This window comes from Euprymna scolopes, chromosome 29, assembly GCF_053919585.1.
Source record: "Euprymna scolopes isolate OS-2025 chromosome 29, ASM5391958v1, whole genome shotgun sequence".
Taxonomy (NCBI): Eukaryota; Metazoa; Mollusca; class Cephalopoda; order Sepiida; family Sepiolidae; genus Euprymna; species Euprymna scolopes.
The window spans coordinates 107,853,613-107,874,446 of record NC_136510.1 but is presented as its reverse complement, the minus strand read 5'-3'; the positions used below and the strand labels follow the sequence as shown (position 1 = coordinate 107,874,446).

At 29.9% G+C, this 20,834-nt stretch overlaps 1 protein-coding gene and 1 non-coding gene across 6 annotated transcripts in view; both read left to right on the top strand.

Moving 5' to 3' along the window:
- Positions 1-20,834, top strand: part of LOC145252814 (opioid growth factor receptor-like) — an 81,010-nt gene that overhangs the window by 34,352 nt on the left and 25,824 nt on the right. For all 5 annotated transcript variants that reach the window (XM_080112780.1, XM_080112781.1, XM_080112779.1 and 2 more), the window contains exon 3: positions 6,956-7,054. In XM_080112780.1, the coding sequence (XP_079968906.1) occupies positions 6,956-7,054 (99 nt within the window). The remainder of the gene's footprint in view (positions 1-6,955; positions 7,055-20,834) is intronic.
- Positions 20,446-20,518, top strand: Trnar-acg (transfer RNA arginine (anticodon ACG)). Its single transcript has one exon. It is a non-coding gene; the product is annotated as a tRNA-Arg (tRNA).

The window sequence follows — 20,834 nt, the reverse complement described above, 5'->3', positions numbered from 1 at the left end:
AGTTGAAAATTTATGCCTCATTGGTATATCTTTCAAGCTGACTAAATTATTTCCTTTCATAATGAGCATATTTTAAGAAAAGGTTTTGTAATTTACTCTTTCATATTACATTATTTCAAGTAATTACTATTAATATTGATGAAACTATTACAGATATATAGGGAAAATAACACAATGAAGTTACAAATGAATAAAAGCAAACATTAATTAATTATTGACTATTTAAAAAGTTATGCAAATTAGACAGATATTAAAATATCTATATCTATCTATATATATAAGGTTGGTGCAAAAACAATATTGTTTTCTCACATATGTTACTTTTATATATGATTTATGAATTAATTCATTGATATATTTAGCCAAGTTAAATATCATTTTGAAGTGCATTTTTCGCTTTATCAAATCATGTTATTCGTTACCATTCTCAATCTCTTCGTTTATTTTCTTGCAGGCTTTTCGACAGCATGGACAAAATTCAAATCTGCATGATTTTCTTGTTTCAGTTCAAACTAATCCGAAAAGCTGTTAAGACAGCTTCTGATATCAATGATGCATTTGAAACATAGACGACCTGTGCAGACTATGTTTGAATGAGAAATTAGCTATCCTAAATTTTAAAGAACCCCAAAATTTATTCAACTACAGAAATTAAATAGCAAATGTATGTATTCACAAAATACATTTTATCATAGGATGATAACATTTACACAAAAAAACTTGAATAAATGGTAACAACAACAACAACAACAATAACAACAGATTAACTAATTAATAAATAAACAAATACATTAGTATAAAATAAATGTAAGTGAAAAACATCCAGATTAAAACTATGTCAGTTTCTAACATGAAGAATAGAGAAACATGATCCCTGCCAAAAAGGACAAAGGAACAGATAAATTCAAGGTTAAATTACCCTTGCCTGAAAAACTGTTGAAGTAAATACTGAAAATAGATACATAAAATTTTATATAGATGCATAAAATAAACACACACACACACATATAAGAATAAAAATTTAAGACTGTAAAAATATTAACTTATTGTTAAACAGGATACTCAAATAAGATATATTGAAATTTCCTTAATTTCAAAGAAATGCATATTTCTCATCAAAGAGTTTATAAAATGGGGAAAAATTTAAGAAATAAGAGGATACATTAAAAGTCAAGGATTAAAACACAAGATAAAAAGATATGGAGAGACAAAGTCTTATCAATATAAAAAGATAATAGGAGACAATGTTCCCATAAGAAACTCTGGAATTATGCTGTTGACATGCAGAATCAAATTAAAATCCAAAATGTGTGTAAGTAATCCAAAAAGTTTGTGATAATCCAAATATGCGTAATCCATGTTTGCAGAAAAATTTGTTAGCAATCCAGGAGTAACGATTATTTAAGTCCATTAGTTTCTTTCTTTTAAGGACAATTTAATCAGCATCACCATGGCCGGCAAAAGTTGAATTAATTGATAATGGCAAAACAGATTTTCAAAATAAACAACAAGAATAAAATTACAACAGAAACAGAAGCATAAAAAGAAAAGCAGAAAAGCTTTGGTGGGAATTACTATATAAATATCAATATTTATATTTACAGAATCTTTTAGCTTCTAAACTTAATCTTTATTGATTGCTTTATATATATATATATATATATATATATATATATATATATATATATATATATATATATATATATGAAATGAAATAAAAATTACAATTAAATTTACCAAAATGATCCAAGATGGTAAAACTAAAGTATATTATAAATATTAAAGAATTAATATTTATAAAGTAATCTCAACCAGATGTAAAAGCTTGATAAAACCAAATAGGAGATAGAGCTTATAATATATATATATATATATATATATATATATATACATATATATATATATATATATATATATATATACTGTGTAAGCAAAATCAAGACTTCAAAAATGGCAATAAAAGTGCATTTTGTTTTACATTACAATTGTTTCCATGTCCAGTTCGACAATTTCAAGCATTATATCGTTTGAAAATTTTCAAAAACCAGCATTTCTTCAGACTTTATGAATAAACACACTTTTGACAATAGAGAATTTTTGAAGAGAAAGAAAAAAAAGGGAAAAGTTCCCTTAATGGGAAAAGCATGTGAGAAACATTTACCTTTGCTGTAGCTATATATATATAAGTGAAAGTGTCTGTCTGTCTGTGTGTCAATTTTTAGTCTACAGACTCGAAATTTGATATACTGTGTACTGAGATTTGGGAAAATCTAGATGATCTGTTTTCAGCCAGAAATTTGGCTGTTAAGAGGTCAAAGTTCAACGATTTGACCTTTGAGAACTCTACCAAACTCCGACAATTTTGGGTCTAAACACTTGAAATTTTAGATATAGGTTCCTTGGACATGGATCTAACTTAATAATTTGATTTGAGCCCAAAACAATAAATGTTAAGAGGTCATAATAGGGTTCAAAGTTTAAAAAATTTACCGTTTTTTTTGTTTGTTTTTGTTAGTTTTTTTTTTGCTCAGCATACACCTCCAAACACCCGGACAACGATGGGCACCCATGCTAGTATATCTATAAAAGTGAACGTGTCTGTCTGTCTGTGTGTCTGTGTACATTTCCCTTACGCAATAACTCTGTCAATTTTTAGTCTACAGACTCGAAATTTGATATATCTGAGATTTGGGAAAATCTATGTGAACAGTTTTCGGACAGAAATTTGTCTGTTAAGGGGTCAAAGTTCAACGATTTGACCTTTGATAACTCTACCAAACTCCTCCGACAATTTTGGGTCTAAACACTTGAAATTTTACATATAGGTTCCTTGGACATGGATCTAATCTAATAACTTGATTTGAGCCACAAACAATAAATGTTAAGGGGTCATAAGAGGGGACAAAGTTAAAAAAATTGACCGTTTTTTTTTTTTGTTTTTTTTTTGCTCAGTATACCCCTCCAAACACCCGGGCAACACCGGCCACCCATGCTAGTATATATATATATATATATATATATATATATATATATATATATATTAATGTTGGAACGATTAATTGGAATCGGAATCAGGAACTAGAAAAATTAGAGTTTTTTGGGGTATCGGATCGGTATCGGAATTGGGAAAATTTAAGCCTATTTTCCGATGACAAAACCGATTCCTTTAATTATCTATTTTATTTGATTTTGTTTTTATAAAACATCTTCCATTGCTCCTAGTAATAGAATAATAAATATTTATTGATTTAAACTTCCAGTATGAGTAAAATCTCTAGATCACACCCTCACAATGTGTTTTTTTACGTTTGAGAAAATATATGCACATTTAAGATGTGTTTTTACATTAATCGGGACAAAATAACAACTTCATAGTAAAATATTTAGAGATTTATAAAGAATCAGAATAGGTAATTGTATTAGAATCGGGAACTTTGTGCAGAATCAGTAAGTGTATCAGAATCGGTAAAAATATTAGAATCGTCCAACTCTAATATATATATATATATATTAGCCCCTCCCCTGTGGTTCAGTTGTATAATATGCATAAATATGATACTTTAATTCATGCAAATTCACTGTTTATTATTACAGAGCTAATTCTCTATTGAATATTATATTGTACCCAATATATAATAATGATTTCAAAAAGTTTTTTTAAAAAAATGACTTGTGTGCCGTCAACTAGAATCGAAACCAAAACATTTAGTGCTTCAGCCTTGGTCGCTACTGTTTGAGTTATCGACAGATAAGAAAAGTTTAAAATTAAGTGATTTCAAGCTATAAATGTATATTTGCATATGTGCAGATGTAATAGCATTTATCGCTTTATTATTCCTGCCAAAGTCAACTGTATATCTTTCAACTTTGATTTCTTAGCAGCTATTTTTACCAGCTAAAAACGAAATCAAAATTGTTCCACGGGTTCAAATTCCCTATATAAAAAGTTCCAAGTCTGTAGACCAAAACTTTAGAGAGGAGTTTGAGAGAAACCGCTACACATGCATACAGACAAGAATGAATATATATATATATATATATATATATGTGCATATGCTAGAAATGTTTCATCCTAAATGCTACACAATTATGCACAAGGCAAAAAATATGCATAAATAGAACTAAGCATAATAGTTAAATGAAGCAAATCTTCTAATAAGAAACCATAAAAAATGAATAATTAATTAATTAATAAACGTTCGTTTTTAAAAGAAATATGCAAATTAGTTAACCTTTATGAAGTCTCTGGCATATACATGACTGGATATATTAAGAAGTTTGTTTTAATCATTTATAAATCAGAAAAGTAGGTTTTTAATATCAATATCAATGTCAGTGCAACAAAAATCTCAACTGAGTATAGATATATTTTCTCTAAAAGCTGACTGACTCATTTGGTACAATTGTTAGAGTGTTTGTTAATGGGCCAGGCGACGCGGGTTCAATTACTGGTCAAGTCATACCAAAGGCTTAAAAAATTGCACTTACTGCCCTTTTGCTTAACACTCGGCATTATATAGGGGGATCAAGAGCAAGTGGAGTAATCGTGGGAATGGAGTGCCATCCTCACCTATTCCTGCAGCAGTTGATGAAAAGGGAGCCTTCAGGTCGGCCTTGACTATAGTCAATCACTTATTTTAATTTTTTTCAGGTTGAATATAAATAGGATAACTGATTTTTAAATGCAAGGTAAAGAGAAAGACGAAGAGTCATTTTTAAATTCAAGCATAAAATAGTGTTACATATATGTATGTATGTTACATATATATATGTATGTATGTTACATATATATATGTATGTTACATATATATATGTATGTTACATATATATATGTATGTTACATATATGTAATTCAAGCATAAAATAGTGTTACATATATATATGTATGTTACATATATATATGTATGTTACATATATATATGTATGTTACATATATGTAATTCAAGCATAAAATAGTGTTACATGTGATCTTACTTTCTTTTTTTTTAAAGGAGTCACTACTTATCAAAGCCTGGAGGCTACTCGAGGAGGATAAGGGCTAATGAGTGTACAGTTGTCAATGGAACAATATTGTAGTAATCGTTAGTAGTAGAAATTTAGCAGAATGAGCCATCAAAACTCTAGATAAAAAACAGCAACAAAGAGACTTCTACAAATTTTTATGCAAATTCGATGGACAATTATAATAGCATCAACGCCAACCCCCCAAAAAATAATAAAAAGGAGGGGAAAACATTTAACAAAACAGAGGAAATAAGTTGAACAGCAGGACAATGGATGGGAAGTTGTTCACAAAAGAAACACAAAAGAAATTTAAAACGGGATTGTTAGTCAGGATGTGGGAGTAACAGGAACAAAGCAGTTCTTGATCCTCTGGGTTCCCACTGGACAGACAGTCAATAAGGAATACTATGTAGAGGTTTTAAGGGAATTCAGGAAGAGATTCTGTCGGAAGAGGCCAACACTCTTCAAATCGGATCAGTGGTATTTCTAACAGGACAAGGAACCAATCCACAACTCCATCCTTGTCACAAACTATTTGACCAAGATGAATATTAAGGCAGTTCCTTACCCTATAGTCCAGACCTTGCTCGCTGTGACTTTTGGTTATTCCCTAAGCTCAAGGAAAACATAGAGGCTGTCATTGTGAGATGAAAGAGGCTGTGACGAGGGTCATTGATATGCTCACACAAGAGGACTTCCATGAGGCGTTCCAGAAGTTGTTGGAATGGTACAACAAGTGCATTGCAGCCGGAGGAGATTACTTCGAAGGAGACTAGCATTTCAAGTGTGTACTATCAATAAAAGTGTCCATACGAAAAAAAAGTCTGGAAATTTATTGAAGGCACTTCGTATAGTCGTGATTTCAAAAGTTAAAAAAAAAAAATGACTTGAGTGCCATTAGCTAGAAATCAAAACATAGATTCATGTCCGCAAGTTAAACAAAGACTGAAGTTTACAGGGTGGAACAATGAAGTTGCCGCCCTAAAGAAAACAACACTACAGCTTTATTTTAAAACTTTTATTAAAAAAAATCAATTCAGGTAAGTTTATTATATAGTAGAGCTGACATCTATTCAATGTAGCCGCCTTCAACCTCAATCACTGCCTCGATACAAGTGCTGGCAGGAGCTCAACAAATATTCGGCAAATGGTGGCGATCAGGCTGGTTTTATTGTGGAAATCATGTTCGTGATGTTCTCGAAGTAGTCTAGCAAGTTCAGGTGGAGGGAGGAGGGTAGCAGTAAAAGAAGGGTACAAAGTTATAGCACTCCTTCTGAAACCAAGCCTGAGTCTCGTTGGATTTATGGGTTGGTGCCAAGTCCTGCTGCTACATCCAAGGTTTGCCAGCGCCCACTTGATTGCACGAGGGGATCACCACACTCTTCAGCACATCCAGGTACACTTTGGTGTTAACTTTCCAGCTGACTTCGAAGATATGAGGTGGCATGATGTAGCCCTCACTTGAAATTACACCAAAGACCATAACCATAGCTAGAAACTTTGTTTTCATCACTCTGGCCACATCACTGTTATTCATGGCAATCCAACAAGGCATTTTGAGGGTGCTGGTAATGGTCCTGTTGTCATTACTTGGATCGGCTCCAATCTCGCTTGTTGAACATTGTGTCATTTTCAGATATGATAAAAGGTTCCTATCACTCTTGGGATTTGTGAACAACTGACCAAATAGTAGATGGTCTACAACAAAAAAAGAAAACCAAAATGGAAATGGAATCATGTCATCTTTTCTATGGCGACAATTTTATTGTTCCATCCTGTATTTTTACTTAATATGGTTGGACTGTGGAAAGGAGCGTAAATTTTATTAAATATAAGCTGTTTCTATGACAGTAATGTTTTTGATAGACAAGATGCAAGCAAGGATTGTTGAACGGTCCCAGAGGTTTATAATTATATAGATCAAAATCTATTATCTTCCTTTTTCAATTAGGCCTCAGGGGCCAAGCACGGACAGGCCAACCTAATCAGTATGTACGACCATCCAACACGCAACGCAGAGATGAACGACAGTCCAACAGACAACGTACAGGTAAGACTAAATCGATCAATCTGGTCATATTTTTACCAGAACCACTTGTAGGCTAGCACTAATATCATAAGAATCAACATGATAACCAAGTAAAATAAGGGAACACAAGCTTATGTTATTGCTAACCTACATGTGGCCATGCTATTATTTATTGAGAAACTATTATATAAAAATCGAATAAAATATTTTAGTACAACAATGCTATAATAGCGAATTTTGGAAAACAAAAAAAATCGATGAAAAGAAAAAACAATGGTATCTACTGGTATATAATTTGTAGCATTTACTATGTAATATTTGTTATTTAATTTATGGCATTTATAATTTAATATTTGTTATATAATTTATAGCATTTATAATTTAAAGGGTTTTTTTTTATAATTCCTAGCATTTATAATTTTGTATTTACTATAGAATTTAAAGCATTTATAATTCCGTATGCTTTAAACTTATTAGCATTTATACTTTAGTAGTAGTTTTATTAAGCCTATTTAATTCATAGCATTTATAATTTAGTATTTGTTATATAATTTATAGCATTTATAAATTAGTATATATTTTTTATAAATGATAGCATTTATAATTTAGTGTTTGTTATATAATTCATAGTATTTATTATTTAATATTTACTATAAAATTCATAGCATTTGTAATTTAGGATGTGTTATATTATTTATTTGTTTTATAATTTATAGCATTTATAATTTAGTGTTTGTTATATAATTCATAGCGTTTAATTTTTTTTATAAAATTTGCATTATTTATAATTTAGTATTTAATAGATAATTTATAGCATTTATAATTTAATATTTGTTATGTAACTTGTAGTATTTTTAATGTAATATTTGTTTATAATTTATAGCATTTTAATTCAGTATTTGTTATATAATTTATAGCATTTATAATGTAATATTTTTTATTAAATTCATAGCATTTATAATTTAGTATTTGTTATATAATTTGTAGCATTTATAATCTAATATTTGTTTTATAATTTCTAGCATTAATTATTTTATATTTGCTATAAAATTTAGAGCATTTTTAATTTAATATTTTTCTTAAAATTAATAGTATTTTTACTTTAGTATTTGTTATATAATTTATAGCATTTTTTTTATATTTGCTATAAAATTCATTGAATTTATTATTTAGTATTTGTTATATAAACTATAGCATTTATAATTTAATATTTGTTAGATAATTCATGGCATTTATATTTCAATATTTATTATATTATTTATAGCATTTATAATTTAGTATATTTTATATAAATTATAACATTTGTAATTTAATATTTGCTATATAATTTATAGCATTTATAGTTTAGTATTTTCTATTTAACAGAGTATTGTCTATATAACTTAGTATTTGCTATTAAACTTAGTATTAACTACATAACTATAATTTTGTTCTCTAAAATATATTGGTGATATAACATAGTTATTACCATATAACATAGTATTCACTTTATAACTTTGTATTTGTTTGATAACATAATATTTTCTATATCACCTAATATTGCCTTTATAATTTAGTAGAGAATATTTAACATAGTATTTGTTACGCGACAGTATTTGTCATACAACATAGTTGTGCTATATAACATATTACTAAGAAATAGAGTTCAGAGTATTTAAACAACTATTCTTTTCTTGAATATTATTTCCACAATAATTCGGCTGGCGTCCCTCAACCATATTCAGTTTTACCTTTTCAATGTTGTGATTGTTGAACTGGAACCTTTATGGGCATATTATTTTTTTTTTCATGACTATGTAGAAATGTTAGTTTTATTCTTAGTTATTATTGCTGGTAGTAAGGATTGAACCCTTTTATTTTTCATAAGATTTTTACTTGAAACTAGTCGTGAAGTAATGCCTTTAACCACTATGTCACAAATTCATGTTTTTTGGCTTGATAAGTTTCAAACTAAATACAAACATGTCTTTTAATGCAATCGTATTGATTAATTCGATCATGTGACCTTCCTATTCGGCAGGAGCAAAGTTTAGTATCTGTTCTTATACTAGATTTAATATTAGTATTTGCTATATCTAAATATCAATTAACTTGTCCATACGTACACTGTCACAAAAAAACCATCATCATCGCAAACATTAATAAATGAAAAACGAATTACCTCCCTTTATAGTCACTTTTTATCAGTGAAGAATCATTAAAACTATTTTCTCTTCAAAAATTAAAAAAGAAAAAAAACATAACTGTCTGTTTACTGTTTCAAATTTGCTATTTTATTTTATAATTAAAAATATCATGTTGAGAGGGGATTGTACGTTTTTTCTTATAGTTTTTTTTTTAATTTTTAAAAATATGAAAATGAATGGACATCTATTTCTTTTATAATTTATATACAGAAATTATTTAGAAAAAAAAACAATGTATTGTGTGTTAAATTTTCATTTAAAAAAATCTAAATTTTTTTAATCCATTTTTTTAGCTGTAAAAGGTTAAAAAAGAATTTCTTAAAAATTTGTTTTAAATTCGTTATTATTTGTTTTATTAATATTTTATTCGTTCTATTTATAATGTTTTTTAAAACTTTTCAACTACCGTGGAATTGACACGGGTTCTGCTAGGAACATAGTAATTATTTTATGACATAATGTTTGATACATAACTTAGTATTTGCTATATCATATAATATTTGCTTTATCATATAATATTTGCTTTATCATATAATATTTGCCATATCATATAATATTGGCCATATCATATAATATTTGCCATATCATATAATATTTGCCATATCATATAATATTTGCCATATCATATAATATTTGCCATATCATATAATATTTGCTATATCATATAATATTTGCCATATCATATAATATTTGCTATATCATATATTTGCTATATCATATAATATTTGCCATATCATATAATATTTGTCATATCATATAATATTTGCTATATCATATAATATTTGCTATATCATATAATATTTGCCATATCATATAATATTTGCTATATCATATATTTGCTATATCATATAATATTTGCCATATCATATAATATTTGCTATATCATATAATATTTGCTATATCATATAATATTTGCCATATCATATAATATTTGCTATATCATATAATATTTGCTTTATCATATAATATTTGCCATATCATATAATATTTGCTATATCATATAATATTTGCTATATCATATAATATTTGCCATATCATATAATATTTGCTATATCATATAATATTTGCTTTATCATATAATATTTGCCATATCATATAATATTTGCTATATCATATAATATTTGCTATATCATATAATATTTGCCATATCATATAATATTTGCTATATCATATAATATTTACCATATCATATAATATTTGCTATATCATATAACATTTGCCATATCATATAATATTTGCTATATCATATAATATTTGCTATATATAATATTTGCTATATCATATAATATTTGCTATATCATATAATATTTGCTATATCATATGATATTTGCCATATCATATAATATTTGCCATATCATATAATATTTGCCATATCATATAATATTTGCTTTATCATATAATATTTGCTTTATCATATAATATTTGCCATATCATATAATATTTGCCGTATCATATAATATTTGCTATATCATATAATATTTGCCATATCATATAATATTTGCCATATCATATAATATTTGCCATATCATATAATATTTGCTATATCATATAATATTTGCTATATCATATAATATTTTCCATATCATATAATATTTGCTATATTATATAATATTTGCTATATCATATAATATTTGCTATATCATATAATATTTGCTATATCATATAATATTTGCCATATCATATAATATTTGCCATATCATATAATATTTGTTATATCATATAATATTTGCTATATCATATAATATTTGCTATATCATATAATATTTGCTATATCATATAATATTTGCCATATCATATAATATTTGCTATATCATATAATATTTGCTATATCATATAATATTTGCTATATCATATAATATTTGCTATATAATATAATATTTGCCATATCATATAATATTTGCCATATCATATAATATTTGCTATATCATATAATATTTGCCATATCATATAATATTTGCTATATCGTATAATATTTGCTATATCATATAATATTTGCTATATCATATAATATTTGCTATATCATATAATATTTGCCATATCATATAATATTTGCTATATCATATAATATTTGCGATATCATATATTTTCCATATCATATAATATTTGCCATATCACATAATGTTTGCCATGTCATATAATATTTGCCATATCATATAATATTTGCTATATCATATAATATTTGCTATATCATATAATATTTTCTATATCATATAATATTTGCCATATCATATAATATTTGCTATATCATATAATATTTGCTATATCATATAATATTTGCCATATCATATAATATTTGCCATATCATATAATATTAGCCATATCATATAATATTTGCTATATCATATAATATTTGCTATATCATATAATATTTGCTATATCATATAATATTTTCTATATTATATAATATTTTCCATATCATATAATATTTGCTATATCATATAATATTTGCTATATCATATAATATTTGCCATATCATATAATATTTGCCATATCATATAATATTAGCCATATCATATAATATTTGCTATATCATATAATATTTGCTATATCATATAATATTTGCTATATCATATAATATTTGCTATATCATATAATATTTGCTATATCATATAATATTTGCTATATCATATAATATTTGCTATATCATATATTTGCTATATCATATAATATTTGCTATATCATATAATATTTGCCATATCATATAATATTTGCCATATCATATAATATTTGCTATATCATATAATATTTGCCATATCATATAATATTTGCTATATCATATAATATTTTCCATATCATATAATATTTGCTATATCATATAATATTTGCTATATCATATAATATTTGCTATATCATATGATATTTGCCATATCATATAATATTTGCTATATCATATAATATTTGCTATATCATATAATATTTGCCATATCATATAATATTTGCTATATCATATAATATTTGCTATATCATATAATATTTTCCATATCATATAATATTTGCTATATCATACAATATTTGCTATATCATATAATATTTGCCATATCATATAATATTTGCTATATCATATAATATTTGCTATATCATATAATATTTGCTATATCATATAATATTGGCTATATCATATAATATTTGCTATATCATATATTTTCTATATAATATAATATTTTCCATATCATATATTTGCTATATCATATAATGTTTGCCATATCATATAATATTTGCTATATCATATATTTGCTTTATCATATAATATTTGCCATATCATATAATATTTGCTATATCATATAATATTTGCCATATCATATAATATTTGCTATATCATATAATATTTGCCATATCATATAATATTTGCTATATCATATTTGCTATATCATATATTTGCTATACCATATAATATTTGCTATATCATATATTTGCCATATCATATAATAGTTGCTATATCATATATTTGCTTTATCATATATTTGCTATATCATATAATATTTTCCATATCATATAATATTTGCTATATCATATAATATTTGCTATATCATATAATATTTGCTATATCATATAATATTTTCCATATCATATAATATTTTCCATATTATATAATATTTGCTATATCATATAATATTTGCTATATCATATAATATTTGCTATATCATATAATATTTTCCATATCATATAATATTTGCCATATCATATAATATTTGCCATATCATATAATATTTGCTGTATAACACAGTATTGGCTGCATAACATAGTATTTAGTTATTTACTGTTTATTCACCCAAACAAGTCACTATTTTAGACCAGATTTGTTGGGCACTGAGATATTTGGTCACATTACACTTGAACTTTTGGATTTCAGTACACTCAGGGAAGCAGAAACCTGGGAGAAAATTCCAAAGTTTAGCAGCTTGAGGGAAGGAGCTCTTTGAGGAAAAGGCTTTATGGCATCTAAGAATCTCTACAGTGTAGGGGTGGGATTTTGCTGCTTGTCGAGTTTGTCGGTGGTATTTATGTGTCGAGAGTACTAGTACCTTAAGTTCATCTGAGCATTTACCATTAAAGTCTTGTATAACATAGCAATTATTATATATCTAAGCATTCTCTATATAAGTTAGTATTTGCTATGTCATATGGTGTGTGTGTTGTTAAGTCATAGTTTCGAAGTAAATATGAGTAACATCTTTTAATCTTATTGGCTGATTCAATCATGTGGTTTACTGATTTGGTAGGAGTAAAGTCTTATACTTCCTGTTTTCTGTCCTCAGTCATTGAAAGAGAAATCCTACTAAACAGAGGCAATTTTTATTTTTACCTCAAATCAGAGAGCCCCAATTTTGTGGTGGTGGTGTTATATAGATAGGTTTGAAACGTTGGTATATATATATTTGGATATGTATACATAACTACATATTTGTATATTGATCATCTTATGGCGGTTACCATAGATTTTAACAAAGTTTGAAAAAGGGTCACCATTTCGATCGGTCCCCTTTTTGGGGCACCTCCAAAATTAGAGAGAGAATAAGAGTGCTGAAAAAGAAAAGTTGGGGAAAAGAAAACATCGGGTTATAATTAAGTGCGACGAGACTTTAGGATTGATGATGTTTTATAAAGGTTTCCAAGATTTAGGGGTACAAAGAGGATAGTACATTTTTTTTTTATAAGAGTCTTTACCCAGGGAAACTGGTCAGTCGTGTGTTGATGCTTCTATCGTTTCCGCATGTCTGAGGCAGATTTCTTCTTTGTATCTCCCTCCAAGACAGTCCTCCATTCCGATTGGCTGAAACCTCTGGTGACGTTGAGAGAAGAAAGGGAGGGAAAAGTAGAAGAGTAGGGAGAAAGAGAGAAATAAGGAAACCATACCATAGCAGCATCATAGTATTAGTTCACTACATGAGTCCCCCTCCAAATGACGGAGTTAAGTACCCGCCACAGAATTATTAAATATGTGTATTGCCTAAATTTGTTTAAAAATAAAAGTACTCATTTTTCTTTTTCTATGTTACTTTCCTACCAGATCTAGACTTATATGTGTCAGCACTTTTATCTTCAACTTTGTCGGTATCATCTGTCTTAATAAGTTTATCATTAGTAGTACCGTCATCTGTCTGTGCTTTCTCAGTCGGTCTAATTTTATTAGTACTAGTTGGTTCTATGTACAGCTTTAATCTATTTATTGATACATGTGTATGAGTACCATTGTTCATATCAATCTGATAATGCTTATCTGATCGAGTCAAAACTTTATAAGGACCTAAGTACGGTGCTTCTAATGGTTTCCTAACTCTATTAACTCTGAGCCATACTTTTTCACAGGAAGATAAACCTTTCGGTATAAATTTTTTGGGACTGTCATGGATACATCCTTTTCCGTTGTTGAGTACATCAATTTGGGACATCCATTCACACAAATTACGTATGTACTGGTTATTAACTGGAGTTTCTCCTACTCCCTTCTTGTGTATTAACTGCTGAGGAATCAATATCGGAGCTCCAGTAACAGACGTAAAAGGGGAAAAGCCTGATTCATTAGGGGTGCTACGTATACCCAGCAGAATCACCGGTATCGCTTTCATCCATGATTCTTTTCGAGCCATTATTGCCGCTTTAAGAGTACGGTGTGCTCTTTCGATCATCCCATTACTTTGAGGGTGATACAAAGTTGTCCTCAATCTGTAAAAACCTACTACCTTGGCTAATTCCTGGATCAATTCGCTCTCAAACTGACTACCTCTGTCAGTTACAACATGCAGTGGGACTCCAAATCGAGATATCCATGCATTGATAAACGCTTCTGCTACCGACTGTGCAGTTATCTCAGTCATAGGCTGTACTTCAATCCAGCGAGTTGCACGATCGATGCAAGTAAGCAAATATTTGTAAGGCTTATGTAAGGGTCGGACTCATTGTGCGTTAAGGGCAAGGGGCCAACGATATCGATATGTACCATCTGGAAACGTGCAGATGGTAACTCAAATTCTTGGACTGCAGACTATGTTTGTCTGTGAACTTTTGATTGTTGACACACTACACATTCTGCGCAGAATTATTTAATCTTTTTATCTAAACAAGGCCAAAAGTATTTGGATTTGACCAGTTTTATAAATGCTCCCATACCAGGATGCAGCAAGCTATGTAAACTGTTGAAAATAGTTTGACGAAGCTCTTTTGGGATAAACTGTCTGGGGTACTTAGTTGAAGTATCGCATAGGACTGAGCTGACTTCGCTTGACACATAGTATTCTTTCAAATTAGTGTATGACTTTATTTTGTCATTACCTTTTCGTGCCTGGGCTATTTCAGTCAAGTCACATGCATCTATCTGCACAGCTAATGCAGGCCGAGACATACAGTCTGCAACTATATTCTCAGCTCCTTTAATGTACTTCACATTAGCAATATATTCGGCAAGCACTGATAAGTGTCGCTGTTGTCAATCTGACTTTGTTGGTGTATGAATGTAAAAGGCTCCGCATAATGGCTTATGATCAGTGAATAATGTCACGTGACGACCTTCTATAAGGTGGTGGAAATGTATCACTGAAAAATAAGCTGCTAGTAGCTCTCTGTCAAATGTGGAATACTTGGCTTTGGCTTGAAAAAATTTCTTGGAAAAGAAACCTATAGGTACTGGTTTCTTATCAACTGGTGTAATGCAGCACCAGCGGCGTATTGACTAGCATCTGTAACTAAGTAGTATTCTCTAGCTGAAGACTGTGGATGAGCTAACGCCATAATTTCCGATAATTTCCTTTTGTTTTAAAGGCGTTAGTTTCTTCCTCATTAAGCTCGGTCTTTGCTTCAGGATCCAACCTCATCCGTTCGGATAGTGGTAAATTATGGATCCATAATTAGGGACTAATTTGCGTAAAAACCTGTCATCCCCAGAAATCTACATAAGCTTTTTGAGTCCTTAGGTATCGGAAATTTTCAAACTCTTTGATTTTCTTTAAAGTAGGCAACAAGCCTTCTTTGCTTACATGAAAACCTAAGAAATCTAACTCTGGTACTCCAAATACACACTTATCTAAGGAAATCTTTAAATTGTTATCACTAAGGATCCTAAATACTCTATCTAAATCTTCCTTGTGCTGTTGCTCACTTTCACTAAAAACTAGTATGTCATCTAAATATAAAAATATGCAATTTAATTTAAAAAATATTCCTTAATCTGATGATATGCTGCAGTTAAATCTATTTTGGAAAAATATTGTTTATTAGCTAACTGTGTGCAGAAGGAATTTATATTTGGTATTGGGTAGCGGTCTGTTTTGGTAATGCTATTTAACGCACGGAAATCACCGCACGCTCGATATGACCCATCCGGCTTCTTCACCAAGTGCAAAGGGGTTGCCCACTCACTACTGGAAGGCTGGATAACTCCAGTATTTAGTAACATTTTAAATTCTGCCTGTGTTGCGTCTAACTTAGGACCGGAAAGTTGTCTGACTTTAGCAAAGACTGGTACGTGGCTGCCTGTATCAATCCTGTGATACACTCCACCATAGTCTTTGTTTGTGTCGCTATGTGGTGAAAGCACATTATTATATTTACCTATTACTTCTGTAACATAATCTGCTAAGTCTATTTTGTTAATCACTACAGCATCGGTTCCTGTTACTGCATTGACTGTAATTTCACACTCCGTTACATTATCATGGATGGATCTACTTTTACAATCCACTATAATGTTAAATTTGTTTAAGAAGTCAAATCCTAACAAAGGGTTAGTGACATCTGCGATCACGAAACTCCATTGAAAAGATCTTCTCAAACGGGGTATCTTAACTTCGAGGTTTGTCTGACCATAGCATTTTATGCTTTCACTGTTAGCGGTAGAGATATGAACAGGAGTTGGCTCCAGAGTAATTCCATTTACTACGGAATGTGGTAAAATGGAAAAACTGGCTCCTGTACCTATGATAAAATTGACTTTAGATGCTCCTATTTTAGCAGAAACTTCTAATAACGGCGGCACTAGTGGAGCAAACGCAGTCCGTCTTTCTAGTTTTCCGAATCACTAGAGGCGGAAGAGGAAGGGCATGACTTAGGCAGAATTTGTAAGTTACTCTTTTTCTTTTACACCATGGTTTACATGTACGAGCCTCCTCTGCAAAATATATGCGGGCTCTACATATCCTCAGCCGCTGTTTCCTTCTATATGGATGTAGACCGGCTGGAATGGTTTCACTAGACTGTCTGGTGGTAATATGGTCATTTGTCCGAGCTCGACTCTCAACCGTCTGAAATACTGACATATTTTCTATTAACTGCATCAATTGTTGGACAGTCGACCCAACTCTGGTAACGGCATTTCAGTGTGGGCTGCTATTACCGGGGCGATTTGCTTCGGAAGTACATGTATGAATTTATGGCGCACTATCTCGTCGCTTGCCCCTATTCTATGTGCGACTGTTACCATCTCCTGGAGGTATAATGATGGACGACCAGCTAAGGTAGTGGTCATTATCAACTTCTCCAGGAGTTCAGGTCCATTATTATTATTATTATTATTATTATTATTACTAATTATTATTATTATTATTACTAATTATTATTATTAATTATTATTATTATTACTAATTATTATTATTAATTATTATTATTATTATTATTATTATTACTATTATTACTAATTATTATTACTAATTATTATTATTATCATTATTATTACTAATTATTATTATTAATTATTATTATTACTATTATTACTACTATTAATTATTATTATTCCTATGATTATTATTAGTTACTATTATTTTTTATTATTAGAATTAATCTTATTATTTATTTGTAGCTGCGACTAAAGGAAATGGCTGGGGGTGTGATAGCAAGAAGAGAGAAAAGCGAGTACTCACCAGAGGTTAATTTCAGCAGGTGCTTGGAGAAATATATATATGCATATATGTATAAAAAAATTCACACACACACACATATATATAAAAATATTCACACACACATATATAAATATATATATATATATATGATGATGATTACAACGTCTTGTCAGACGAGTGCCACTCCCTCAGACATTTAAAATCCATGAGCCCAAATGCCTGAGGGAGTATCTATATAAAGATGATGTTCCAGAGTCTTAGCTTTGTACGACAGCTAAGTCTCTCTCTCGGTTCAAAATTTTGAGATCCAGCAACAAGCAAGAGCAAGATAGCCAGCAACAAGTTAAACTGCAGACCAGCTTAATGCGGGTACTGGTCTCCCGCTTTATGGTTTTTTAAATCAGAGATTTGCTTCTCCTAGAAAGGTTGCCTTCACCACGGCTTACGGGAGCCCTCTCCACCCCAATACACACACACAAATATACACGATGCTAGTTGGCCGTTGATCCAGAAAAAGAGTTCATTCGCCCTTTGGAAGGTCTTGTTTTTAATCCTTCAGGGAGACTAGCCGCCCTCCTTACCAAACAAGTCTGGTGGGGGAACCAGTTTAGTCGCCGGTGATCCGACCATGAGGCAGGTAGTACTGGGTTACATGGTACCAGTAGCATATGACATGACCTGATGCATATATATATATATATACTCGGTGGTTTTTATTAAAAAGTAATAGACTAGTGAATTCAACGAGGTTGTTAGATAGTGCTCAATAAAAAGAGCTGATAATACTTGTTTATTGTTATATAAACATGTTTACATCCCGCTGCTACAAACAGCCATTTGTTTCAATCAAACAACAGATATCATCAGGCAGCGACTTGACTATTCAAATGTTCAATGAATGACTTTATTTATTCATTGAACATTTGAATAGTCAAGTCGCTACCTGATGATATCTGTTGTTTGATTGAAACAAATGGCTGTTTGTAGCAGCGGGATGTAAACATGTTTATATAACAATAAACACACACGTGTGTGTGTGTGTGTGTGTGTGTGTGTGTGTGTGAATATATAGTCAATGTACTTAAAGAAAAAAACTGAGTTCATTGGGTGAATGCCCACACATGTTCCAAAATGGTTTCACGCGCGTGCGTCTGGAAGATTCCTTTTTCTGTGTGTGGGTGTGGGTGTGTTTCAAAATGAAATTTGGGATTCTGTATTGATTGTTAAAGTCCCTTTTTTGTTGTTACAGAATAGTTTTTAGACCAGATTTTATTTTAGTCATTCATCTGGGAAGAATCACGTAAAAAAGAAAGTTGGGTTTTTTTTACTGCTTATTTTTCTTGTTTGTTTGTTTTTGTTTTTGTCTTATTTAAATAGCAAAAATATATATACTATCGACATTTCTTGGAAAGTGGATTTATATATACTTTTCTGTAAGGTTTTACTGTAGTTTTAGAAAGGCTTTTTCTTTTTTTTTATTTTACTCTGTCACGTTCTCATCGTTTTCGTTTTTTTCTTTTTTTGTTCTTTGAAGATTGCGTGTATATACGCACGTCAGGGTCACCAAATTATGGCGATTACCATAGATTTTAACGACGTTTGAAATAGGGTCACAATTTCGATCGGTCTCCTTTTTGGGGCGCCTCCAAAATTAGAGAGAGAACAAGAGTGCTGAAAAAGAAAGGTTGGGGAAAAGAAAACATTGGATTATAATTAAGTACATCGATAGCTTCACGGATACTATTTGAAATTACAGTCGATACATCAGCTATAGATCTCGCAAGACTGAAACTATATTGCTTGTTACTGACTAGATTGTTTTGCTAAGGTAATTAATAACTTCTTTATATAACATGGATTCAAGCAATTTACTGATGACACAAAGAATGTCTAATTGATCTGTACTGAGTTACAGGAAACTGATGCCAAGAATTGTGTAATACTGGGCAAACTAATGGCGTTTCCTAAGTTGTTGAAAAGCATTTCTCTTATAAGCATCTAGTTATCAGGAGAACCCAACTTCTCATGTCAGCTCCAAAAACCCAATTCAACTAATTAACTAAATCTCTGCTTTTCATTGTAAGATCCGCGTTATCTTAAGTTACCTCTACATCAAACCTATTTTGAAATTATCTGTACTAAAATAAAATTCTAAATGTTTATTTATTTATGTGTGTATGTGCATATATACCAATAATACTTTCGAATGGATACACCAAATTGAAAAATTGTCCTTATCTATATATGGTTTGTAACAAACAATGTTGAGTCACACAAAACGCCCGAAATAAGGGTTTTTGGGCCTTTTCGTGCAATGTCAAAAAAGTTACCTGCCCTTATCAACAGAATTTAGCACTGGCTGTATACAGTCGCGGTAGCATCTTTCGCTATGCAGATAGGACTTGTGGCGCAATGGATAACACATCTGACTACGGATCAGAAGATTCCAGGTTCAAATCCTGGCAAGTTCGTAATCATTTTATCCAACGTTTACTCATTATCCTTACCCTTAGTTAGGTTATTTTTGTTTTTTCAGTGATTTTGTTTTGTGTTTTGAATTTCCCATACTCCGAGTTCACAAGGTAAGGATTGATGTTGAGTGTACTTGATGTTGAGTGTACTCGATTTTGTGTTTGACTCGGCGTTGTATGTGCCGACGCGGCGCAGCTGCTAGTTATTAATAAATTGTTATTAATTTAATTGTTTATACTATTTCTCAAAACATTATCTTTCTAGTTTATATTCATATAAACGTTTAGTTCAACTAGAATTTAATTTCAAACACTC